Genomic DNA, 13,303 nt, shown 5'->3' with positions numbered 1-13,303 from the left:
CGGCAATAATGTAGCATACGTCTGATAAAATATTATATTATTGTGACTTCGGAAAACTCGGAAGTTAATAATGCGTAACCCCCCAAAAAGCGTTGACTAGACAGAAAATTGACCAGCTTAAAAACGGGAAATTTTTTTCGTTGCAGGTGATAAGTTCCGATTGGTGTTGGCCACGACGTTGCGCGAAGATGGACAGCCTGACGCTGGCGATTGGAACCCCATAGAGATGGATCAGAACGGCTGTCGGGCCGACAGTTTCGAGTATGTCATGTATGGCAAGATCTATCGGATCGAAGGCGACGACAAGGTGAAGGAGTCGCACAAGAACAAACTGTGAGTACCTACCCACATCATAAAATTATTGTGCTCTTAAGGGCCAGTTGTACCGTCTCTGATTAAAGTTAACCGGAGTTTAATCGGCCGAATTTGCACGGTTAAATATCTGTTATCAGCTGATTAAGCGTAATCGAAGTTTAACCGTAGACGGTACAACTGGCCCTAACTCTCGACGGAGATAATATTGTGACGAATTTACGAATTGTAAATTACAATTTGGTATGATGATGATGGCAATATAATTATCTAATATTAGTAATATTACCTATATTTATAGTCAAAAAACGATTGTGTGTTTACACATTGGAGGTGGTTGTGATGTGGACGGTGGTGGTCGTCTGTTCGAAATTTTTCTCGGATGAGTCTCCGTCGCGTTTAACATTGTTATCTGAATAAAAACAAAACACTTCACGTACCCGTTGGTTGCGTCGTGCACAATATACACGATTATGAAAATGCGATATCTATTGTGTCCACCCATCCATCCATTATCACCACCACATCCACTTGGCAGAGAGAGTATAATTCCGTAGTAGAGTGTAATAGTTTTTTGTACGCATATTTGCATTTTTTCTATTTATCGTTACTCGTATTAATATTGACGAAACGCGTCGTGGTGTTTGCACGGTACACGCAGCGCGATCTATGGGTAAAAGACGGCGCGTGTTACCGCCATGCGTCGATGACAGATCACGCCATCGGTACGCGGACGAGCAGATTATTTTGGCGGAATCACAGTCGCTGCAGCCGAAACGACCATTCTGACGTGTGGAACTGGGAACCTCGCTGTGTTAACTTGTCTTATTGTTTCGATAATTATTCGATGAAATCAGAGTGAACACAGCTGGTGGTATCTCAGTTCCATCGCAGAACAATTTCTACGGACGGCATCACTCTCCGCTGGACAAACGTTCCTCATGTATAAAATATTATTTATAATATTGTTGTAACGTTATACGAATATGTGTAATAATCAAAGGTGGGCATTAACTAGTTAAAAAATTATTATTTTTTAAACTTTTTAACTTGACCAGTTAGTTTAGTTGACAGTTGACAAAACTTAAACTTTTCTCAGCTGATTTAAAAATAATCCATCGAGTTAAATACATTTTGAAATTTTTCGTTTATATCTAAATATATTAATATAAAATATTAAAATCCAATACTATAACAATAACACAATCAATTCTGTTCTTTTTCTTGGCAAAATAATTTTGTATATTGGTTAATATTATTATATTCGATAGACATCCATCCATTATGCAATTTACATACTAATTTAAAAACAATACACTTACTTTTTTGAAACTGAATGAAATTAACATTTTTTTCAATATTAACTTTAAACTTATCGAATTAAATTAATTATTTGTTAACTGTTAACTTTTAACCTAACGATCATGTGTCCTCTTAACTTACCTTGAGTTGATTATTTTCATTAACTTGCTCACCTTTGGTTAATAATAACGCTATAGATTACGAATTGTACGATTGCATATTATTAATATTTTACAATATTTTGATATTATAATATACCAGTTTGTTTTATACCAGCCATCAAAACCATGTACCTACCTATGATATTATTTGTGATGATAATATTGATGCGGTAAGCGTGTCGTTAAATAGGTAGGCGTTATTATAAAATAAATATATTATATTGTAATTAACAATAATAAGTAATAACGTTGTCGTGGTATAATATTATGAGAACAGGCAAATTTAATACAATTTTACGCTTTCGTCGGCCCTGCATAATTATATGGTGATAATAATAATAATATTTTTGTAAATATAATACATAATATTGTCATTGTGTTAGCGCGTGGTTTATCAACTCGGTATGAAACTTGCGGAAATTAACCAATTAAAAAATAAAAATAATATTCATGTACGGTTGCAGTGTAAATTGTTACGTTATTATTGCCCGTTTTTCTATCTCTACATCATAATATTATTACTACAATATGTTAATAGTTATTACCGTATTAGTATTATTGTCATCTCTTGTGAGAAAATCGCCAAATCCTCGGTCAAAATGTATTATTAGCTCTACGCACGCGGTGACATAAATTAATTTTACAATACAGAGTATTATAATAGGTACTAGTGGTACTACTCAATCTATCTACAGCTATTATTGATAGGTATAATACATAATTAATAATAATGTTATAGTAGAGATGCAGAATGATATCGAACAAATTTTCCGATATCGGTGTAAATAAGTACCTATCTAAATCGATATTAGATAATGATATCAATGTAGGTATTAACAGATATCGCCAATTATAGCTAGATTATTATATAATATATTAATATTATAACCAAGTAGGTATTATGAAATATTATTGGATGTTATTTTTTTCATTTATTATAATGTTTATTTCGGTAAATATGAAATAACAAGTTGAAAAAAAAAGTTATAGTGTGTAAAAAAATATTTGCAATAATAAATTTATTTTCGATATTACGATATTATAATAAAGTTGAAAAGAATATCGTACTACGTCGCTAAAATATGTACGAGTATTATAAATATAATCCCCTAGGTTGTGTTTTCAGGCATTTATTACAACCGGAATCGTATAATTTAATAACGTTGTATATATTATATAATATATAATTCAATAACAATAATATGTTCGAACATTGTCATTCAGTAAATTCACTAATCGCCTAGCCTCCCAAGCAATGTACCTATAATGCACGAGCACTGAGTATTTTCATTTAAAATTTAAAAATCCAAATAGTTGTCTACACCAGTCGATAGTTAGCTGTTATGGTGAATGGTGATATGAAATCATGATGATAATATTATATTGTCATCTCGCGTATGACGTATACCGAGAGTATCGGGTTACTTCGACTAATGATATTAGGTATAATATGTCATATTCTTTACATATCACGTACAATTCGTTGTAGGTTGATTTCCTAGTGAGTGGTGTTATAAATACTTGCAAATAATTACTAATAGCTGAACGTGTTCCGATTGAATCGTTGGGCAGAGTTTTTGCTTATTACCTACGTATACATATTAATATATATATTAATATTGCTGGTTTTAATAACATTTAAATCAAACGTCATCAGTTATAAATTAGACATACTAATATATTAGTACATTTTAAGTACCGAGTACCCACCAATGTATCTATTTCCTACACATTTTATTATTAGATGATTTAAAGATATGAAGAATGAAGAAAATTAAATCATGATTTACTATTTAAAAAAAAAAAAATTAAATATGTAGATGGTTTTAGAAGATTTTAGCTTAGTTGTTCGTTTTTTAAAACAATTTTACAATTAATGATCCTCACAATAAATTTAAGTTTTATAAAACGGCTCAAACTAAAAATATGGTGCAGTCTCTTACTTTGGTACAGTAAAATAATTATTGTTAAATACTCAAGTATAATTATTAAATATTCGTTATGAAAATAATAATCCTTAATTTTTTTTATCTAAACATCAAGCCTTAAATCAATGATTAATAACAGTTGGGTCTTGAGTATATATTCTAAAATTAACCTTCTTCATTACTTACTATATTTATATTATATAGGTATCTATTTAGAAAAACTGCAATAATTCTAATCAGTAAACAATAAAATCCAATTGTTCATATTTTAAAATAAAAATTAGTAAATTTAGTGTATTATTTTCAATTTATTTTGTTCGTATTAGTTATAACTTATTTACTGTTACTTAACCCTAATATTCATACACGAGTAATCTGCAATTACTCATAATTAATTAAAATTATTTAAAATAAACCGTACAGTTAAAAAACATGGTGGGTAGTCATTAAAAGCCCAACGTAAATTACTCGTTTGCTCAAGTTACTCTACATTTTAGTTGATTAATTGCCATTTATTTTTAACAATGATAATATGTGCCGTAGATTTAGGTATTTTTACAAAACACAATCTATACTTAATGACTAATGAGGTTGGTTTGAGCTCATAGTTGTAAGTTTATAACCAATAACAGTAGAAACAAGCTAAAAACAATTTAAAAATAAATATGCATATTAAATGTTAGTATTATTAGTATTTTATGACATTTCCGAGCACTTTTTAATATTATACGATTTTTAGTATCTTTCGATTTATCATTTAATTTTATGAGTTAAGGTTCAGTTAGACATAAATTAAATGATTTATTTATTTTTAAAAATGAACTTTAACAGTAAAATAAATTCCAGTGTTTAAATTAATTGTTTATAAACCTGTATATATACATGAATATAGTGAATGCATGAATATATGGGGCTCGTGTAATTTAAAACTGTATATCAGGGTTGAGCCGTTGAGGCGATAAATTGCTTTGAATTTATTACGCTAAACAAATTGTTTAGTACCGTAAGCAACAAAAAAGATATTAGCCCTAAATTAAAACAGCAGAGACCGTCTAAATTTAAATTCGTCTGTGTGAGGTACCTTATTTGTATTGTATTTGTTTTTCATTGAATTTTCATAAAGTACTGTTCATGCATGCTTTGTAAAGATAAATTAAACGGCATTTGTATCAAACAAAAATCATAAACGTTTCAGTCAGTGTACATATTATTATGTAATATAATATTAAAATATGTTAAAACCATGATTAATATTAGGTATGTTTTATTTATCCTTAAATTTCATTATATTTATAATTATTATCGTCCACATTGCATATCGATGTTATAATATGATTTATTGTGTAAAGTATTCAATGCAAATAATACATTGATTTCAACCGTAAAATAATAATTCTATTAGGTATTTTTATTTAATAATAATTAATAATCATTTAGAAATTGTTTTTATATTACTTCGTTTATACTGACGTTTACTCGAATCAAGTACTAAATTGTGTGAAGGTCTTTTGATTGGTCATTCAATCATGTGCAAATGATATTAAATATGAATGGTCAAGGTTGTGGTTTGTGTACTGATCATATTATCTTCTAGTGGAATTTGTTTTTCAACTTATGTATCATGCATTAATTACACGTGATAGATACGTAGATACAGCTGAAATCTAATTTAATTTACCGCTTAAACATGTCATTAAAAATAAAAAATCATAATAGGTGATACTTACTACTAACTTCTATAATTCATATATAATAATAGACACTGATTTTTTACTATCTAAATCATAAAAATAAAATAAAGATATTTTTATAAATACCTATACTTAGTATACTTGTTATGTATTGTTTATGGTTATATAATTATTATTCGGTTAATTTTAAAATTATGATATTTTTCCCCATCCAATAATAAAACTTAAAAATTATCATTCAACTGATTGCTGTACAAATAGTTCAGTCTAAAGTTTTTCTTCCATTAAAGAATATAACATAATCAAAAACCACGCCCAAGACGCAGTGTAAAAAATTAATATGTTTCGTTGCGCAATGTAATATCATTGAGGGCGTAATGAGTAGGCAATCCAGAGGCTTTGGTGTATGCATCCAGCGTAAAAATATGAGCGTGTGGGCTTCGTGCCGGAAATGATGACCGTTCCTTTGGTATTTTATCTTTCCTCCAACTAATAAACTCAATAAATAAAAGCGTACGCGTTGGAGGTAGTTTTCCTTCTCGCTCGGACCTGCGATCTATTTAGTTTGCCAATGCAGACCTTGACGGATTAATATCACTTATATACAGTTGTTTCGCAAGTTGTCGGTTCCGATTCGAATACGAAGATTACAAAATATACTGCAGGACGGATACGCATCCCTGAATACTTTTTATAAAACCCACAACAAAAATTAAGTTTATTAGCGTTGGCTTTCCTCTGACACATTCGTCACATTTCAACACGGAAAAAGGTCAAAAGAACATAATATTTTAAACTCGTGTCTGCAGAGTCTGACTGGTGTTTGGAAAAAATAGTACCGCGTTTAAACATTACAATACCGCGAAGTAATATTAAAAATACCGGCATGGGTGTCGGAGAGTGGCGAGGAAGAGAACGGTTATAAGGGCCAAGAGTCGCGTGGCACGAAACCCCACGGCAGAACTGGGTCAGTGGTGCATTGCGGCGAGTACTTAATGTTATATTCTCTCTTCCAATCCCTTCTACCCCCTCCCGGCACCCCAACGATTACCGTACACTTTTTCTCGAGGCTTTTATCTATACGTGTACATTTCCCCTTGCCGCGGCCGTTCTCTCACCCACTCGTCCCTCTCTCACACTCTCGCGTTCGTTGTTTTATCCTTTACCATCGCACTAGGTATATAGCTTGTCAGAAAATCTATTGTGTGAAAGAATAAAATAAAATAAAAGTCAGGTGAATGTATAAATCTAATAGGTCTATAGTAGGTCGTTTGTGCAGTATATACGCCACCGCATACTTAAACCCCTTTGCCAAATGGGCCACGTCCGTTTCGATTAGGACGTTTATTGATAGCACATATATGACGGTTGCCAAACTTTGTTGTTGCGAATTTTACTTGTACCTAATTTAAACGGACTATTAGAATTATATTGCGTACATGCCAATTCAACCACCGAGAACCAATCTATACTGCAGGCCCGTTATATAATTGTGTATGTATGCAATCTTCTAAAGTCGTATATCGAATTAAAATTAATCGATTTATATTATTATAATGTTACTGAAATTTGTTTATTTTTGTTGTTGTTAGAAAAATCATGTGTAAATGTAATAAACCGGTACTTTAAAGAATAAATGGTATATTTTATTCAAACACGATTGAATACATTCTAAATGACCTCGTTGAATAATAAAAATGTAAATTAGTGACATTTTAACTGCAGTTTAGTTTGGATGTGAAAATGTTTATTTTTATTTTTTTGGCTAGTGGCTGTATTCTCATAAAATATATTTATTTTTATTCACAGTTATTTAGATGTTAATCGCACTTAAGGCGTTTTTATTGAAAATTATAATTTAACCTTTTATAATCGAATGCGTGGTCATGTTTTAAATATCATAAAATACACCTATATAATATTATCCTGGTTAATTGCAGATGCTGCATTGCAGTCACTGATTCATAATAAACCTTCTTCCACATGCGATTTTATTAGTCAACTGCACTTCAACACATTGCTCTAACGTGTAATAAAATATATTAATAATAATATGATAATAATATATTGTACTATATCATCGTCGTCTGACGCAGCAGCTGTCGTCGTGGTGTTTTCATATCGCATTAGTAATTAATAATCAATTACACATCACTGCACAGTGAACAGTTCATTTCGATCGCGTGCGGCCAACATTATATTAAACGCTTCCTGCAATATCGACAGCATCGCATGTATTGAATGATTTTATTTAGAACATAATATTATTATAACACTAATGTTTGGTTTCGTATTATATTTCCGAAATCGACTTTCGCCGTGAATCCGACTAAAAATCATAAAGGCGCGTCCACATTGCATAGCATACATTATTGTGTTTGCGTTGTATTTAGAATTCGAATTTTGTGGCGCGCATAAAAAATTAGACAAGTTTGGACCGGTCGACACATGCTTAGATAGTTTGTATTTCCGTCGCATTGGACGCATCGGCATGGTATCATTGGTATCACAATAGAAATCGCATTCACTTCGAACACGCCGTTATGCAGCGAGATAGATTCTCATATAGTATCGAACTTTTTGATACTTCGCGGCAGCGTTGTTCTCAGTCGATATCATATATGAATATTTTATTTCTTTTTTTTTGCGTGCATCGGATAACATAATATTGTATTACACACATCGTTTGAACGGAGTTCACGCACGTGACCTATTCCATCGCTGGTTTCTTGCCACATATATATATGTAATATTTATAATTATGATGACGACAACGTCTTCTATCCGTTTTTATTTTTTTAATCCTCCCATAACCTAAGGATTATTCGCTCAACCGGGGTGTTGAAGACAATGTACAATCTCCCATTTGCAGAGAAAAAATATCTATAATCGCGGCTCTGTTTAGTAGGCGTGGGTTGGGGTGGGTGCATGCGGTGCTGTGGGGATGGTGGGTACGCTGTACTTTTATTTCGCATGCGGTGTAAAGACAAGGAGAACATCGCTGGCGAATATATTAGTTTCCTAACAACGTACGGACACCCGACGCGCTTAGGGCCGGACGTTGCCCCCCTCCCCCCCTCCTCCCCCTCGCCGCGCCTGACGCGCGATGCACCGCCGCCGCAGTTGCACGCCAGTATACACACGCATAAAAATACACGCGAATACACGAGCGCGTGCGCACACACACGCGCGCACGGGCGTCAAGCGCGCAATTGTGCAACGTCGTATAGTGCTGTGGCAGCGTCCGTCCGCCGCGCCTCGGCTTTGGCTGGCGCCCACCACCGCGCCGCCGTCACCGCCGCGTACATGTCGTGCATTTTCATTCTACGGTCGTTCGCGGCAGAGACCAACCGGCCGACCGGCGAACAGTCGTTGTGGTGCCTACGGGCGCGTCGCGTGCCGCCGCGACGCAGTCCGTGCGTGTTCTCTCGCCGTTCACTGCCCGTGTCGCGCGAGTCGTCCGCGTCCGTTGTTTGATTCATTCGTAGATCCCGTTCGTTTTCGTTTCATTCGCTGGCCGCGATCACTGCCGCTCGTCCGCGGTACATCGACACGCACACTTGGTCCAACGCACGTTTCGATCGGGTGCTCGAAGACCGTACCAGAAGTGTTTTTGACATGGACACACGGTTTTCGCCGTTCCCAAATCATGTAAATGCACTATCTGGTACGACACTTCGGCGCCCATTTTTCTGCTGTCCGTCACTGTTCTGTCGTACCGTAGACCGCTAGAGTACTGCGGGGATCCACCACCACCTGACCTCCGCTGTCACATCACGAGGGCAAGGACGACGACGACGACGACGACGATCTCCTCCTCAAGCAGTTACTTTTTTGAATTTTTTTTTTTCTTTTCTACAAATCGATTGTTATTATTTATTGCGTCCGCGTATTGATCGCCACGCAATGCCGTGTCTCCTCGTAGTCCTCTCCGCGCTCGTGGCCGGTACAATCGAATACCTCCGGTACAGTACAACGCCTGTGCGTCGATATCATCACGATTCGAACGACGGCGTGTACATAGCTCGGGCATAATGTCCCGTAATGATAATATTATAATCATGCACTAAATACAACATGACGTGTATAAATCATAACATAACATTGCGGTGTTGTCGTTAATGGAAAAAAAAAATATGTATATTATATCGTTGCCGCACAACGCGTAGTACGTCGCGACGCGGTATTTGGCCCACTGCAGCGACGCGCATATTGCCGTCGTCCTCTTGTCCGCCACGTCGCCCTAACCTAACCGGGTCGGTCTATTTTTAATCGGTCACCGCCAAATAAACGGTAATATAATTAGGTACCGTAATAATATTCTGCACGCGCGACGTCCGTTAGCGCGTACTCGCTAATTCATCGCCTAACCTACCCCCGCGCGTTAATCCGAAGGAAACTTAAGTACCCCGTTACGCCCCCCGGCCGTCTTGCGGTACCGCCCATGCCCATCCGATATCGATATCTTGTACCGCCGCCTGGTACTGCGGTACGGTTCGATTTTCCCGGCGGTATACCTGCAGTGGTACGTATGCATTATATAGCATACCGGCCGCCTGACGTATAAATTGTGCACGCGAGCACAGTTACTTGGATTCGCCCCGACGTTGTTTTGGTGCACTGGCGCACGCGCGTAACGATAATACATGTAATGCAATGCACCGCAGTAACCGCGATTATTATTACCATACGGTTTACGACGACGCGAACTTGATAAAAACTTATCAAAATGTATGCATAATTTACGATTATTATTACTATTATTACGTCGTTATATTGTGCTGGTGTGTTGTCTACGCGTTTGTTGCGTATAATATTATTAGGTATTGTTGTTGTTGTTGTTTGTTCTCGGCCACGACGGTGTTAGACAGGTCGAGACGACGCTGTAACGATATGCGAATTATTTTACGTATTATGTTACAAATCCGTCCGTTTCGAGAGTTCAACGCGCACACTATATTATGTACTATTATTATTTATTATTTATGTTATTATATAAATTTTAAGTGCTGCCACGTTATTATTATTATTAATGTTACTCGGTAAATAATAATAATAATAATTATAGCATAATATTATTTCGTACGCATTAAATCGACCGCCGAGAACGCATAATATAGGTAATAATTACGTATTATCGACTAAACTATATTACTATATAATACACACGACGAGTTCGAAGTTAACGAGCTCGCATTATGTATTATTGTATTGTATATGATATATTATCATCACGTTATGTCGTATATAACCTAATGTACATAATTTTTGGACAATTATTTCATAAGTCTGCGGGGCAACAATTAATATTCTCGTTTGGCTCTTGGAATCGTCGTCCCACTAAACTGTTGTTGCGTAAACTTTTTTATTTATTTATTTATTTTTTTTTTTGTTTTACGACATAAAACTGTTTATCATTTTAATATATTTTAACGTGTATATAATACATTTTAAGTTATATATATTATTATTGCCATTGTTATATTTTTAGTATTTTTATTGTTTTTTTTTTTTTTTTACTTCAATGTTTCTCATATAATGCATACTTAAAAATTAGTAATTAACATTTAAGAATATTTCTGTACATCGCATGCAAGCATGCACCCGTAAACTGTTCAACTGCAGTTAATAGTATTATTATCCTCTTTGGACTGTTTTATTTTATTTATTTTTTATTATTATTATTTATATATCTGAGAAACTATTAGAATAAAATTAGGTATTCTACTCGTAGTTTGCATATTATTATTACTATGTTATGACTTACGATATTGATTGAATATTATAGTATTTTATTAATCTCTGGGAAAGTCACCAATTGTTATTATGAAATCAACTGGATTTTCGTGTTTTTTTTTCACTTTTTCCCCTCTTTGTCGATAAATGTAAATACATATTATTATAATATCATAATAAATTACCGCCGTTTTCGTTCAGGAACCTATTAGATCCGTTTATTATAACATATATGAATTATTTTACATATTGTAAATTATATTCGTAGCATTATATAAAAAATGTCCAACACTCATCTAATCCAATACCTACACGATTTTCAGTACACTTTGTGATCGATCATAATAGAATCTCGTGTCGGTAATTTTTTCGGAATTCGATTCATGTAACATGACAATATTATTTATTGTTAGTGCGTACTGCAACAGCTGCTGAACGGTTGACAGGTCATCGTCATTTTGTATACAACGTAATGTACGAAAACGAGGCGAGTTGTTAAATGGCGACCATAATATGAGTGTGTGTGTATGTACGAATGGCTTTAATGTGCTGCAGCGTGTGTTTTAATATAATGAACAATTTATTATCATTTAACATCGTGTACACGGGTAGGAGAGGTCGGTCGACCTCTGCTTCAATAATAGTAATAATTATTATTATTGTCGCCGCCGCCGCCATTCTAAAACACTGCGGGTCCATATTATTATCATTATTGGTAGGTATACCTATATTTATTATAATTTATAAGCTTTGGCGCGGCTTCTAAATCGTTTACAATATGGGCAGCGATCGGTCGAAATTCCACCTACATACTATAGGACAGACGGTGGCAAAAGGTCGTCTCGCGGCGGCGACGTCACACCCTCCGACCGTAATAATATAATATTAACAGCACCGTACAGTATCGGTATTATAATATTATATGTTATATCCGTGTCGGCCACTGAGTTGAGTGAGTTGTCGTCGTCGCGGCGGTTATTGTATCATCGGACACGGTCATGCAGGACCCAACAAGTCGCGCGCGATCTGCAACGTGTGACCGCGACATTTATACGCAGACAACCACTGCCTTACGTACGTCTGACGATTCCTAACCCCTTATACCCGCTCGTTTATATATATATATATATAAATTCAGTTTGATTTTTTTTTAATCATGCTCAACCTATTTTTACGGTTAAATTATGCATAATATGTTGAAATTCAGATTTTTAGAATTTTTAACTACTCTTTTGAAGACCCGTTTTCGAATCATTGACGTTTTTTGTACCACTATCCTGTGATAATACAAACTTCAGTTTTTCAGATAGGAACCTCCTTTTTTTATTCTTCAGCAATTGCAGATTTTTCGCATCTAAATCGAAATTCAAACTAGTGTAGTTTTTGAGTCATGCAAATTTGTGTTTTTTAAGGATAATATGTCCATGGTAATGGGTTAACTATACGCTGATGGGGGCTCTTAGACGATTTGAAAAAGTTAGCAATTACTATCGATTTATCAATATAAATAATTTGTGAAAATTATCCAAGTACAATTTAATCTAACATTATTACTTATAGTTTTTATTTTTATTAAACCATTTTTAACGATTATTATTCTTATAATATAAACATCCTATCAACTCGGAAACTACTCAATCAGAATGTTGATTTATGTACATCAACATTTTCAACAAAAACTATCCGCTAAATAATTCAAAGGAAGGAGGGTTCCCATTTGAAAAATAGAAATTGGTATCATCACATATACTCCTCATAAAGTAGTACAAAAATTATCTGAAATTCGAAAATATGATGGTCGTCTTTAAGTCTACTTAAAGTCTGCTAAAAATCAGAATTTGAATAAAACATGTACCTACCTACTAGCCATTAAAGAAAAAAATAGGGTTGAGCATGCTCAAAAACATCACCCTGTATATATATATATACATTTAATATTATGTAGGTATGCTGTATGTATGTCTGCCCCTCAAGTATATGTAGGTACACATCAAGCGGTTGTATCGCATCGGTATACATATAACTACCCTAAACAAGTGAAATGGCGTGAAAGCACGCGACGTCCGTTAGTAAATATTCAGTTCTTTGCATGTATAATTTACTACAATATAATAATAATAACAATAATGTTGTAATAATGTTCTATTATAATATTATTATCACATGTACAAGC

General features: G+C 34.4%; 1 protein-coding gene across 1 annotated transcript in view; it reads left to right on the top strand.

Annotated features, from left to right (window-relative positions):
* Nucleotides 1-13,303, top strand: part of LOC107162624 (DNA-directed RNA polymerases I, II, and III subunit Rpb8) — a 59,040-nt gene that overhangs the window by 38,299 nt on the left and 7,438 nt on the right. Inside the window, exon 3 of the mRNA XM_015509605.2 lies at nt 147-333. Coding sequence (XP_015365091.1) covers nt 147-333 — 187 coding nt within the window. The remainder of the gene's footprint in view (nt 1-146; nt 334-13,303) is intronic.

This window comes from Diuraphis noxia, unplaced genomic scaffold, assembly GCF_037042655.1.
Source record: "Diuraphis noxia isolate RWA-SAM2 unplaced genomic scaffold, SU_Dnox_SAM2 contig0009, whole genome shotgun sequence".
Taxonomy (NCBI): Eukaryota; Metazoa; Arthropoda; class Insecta; order Hemiptera; family Aphididae; genus Diuraphis; species Diuraphis noxia.
Note: the sequence above shows the minus strand (reverse complement) of the source record. Positions and strands in the feature narration are given on the sequence as shown.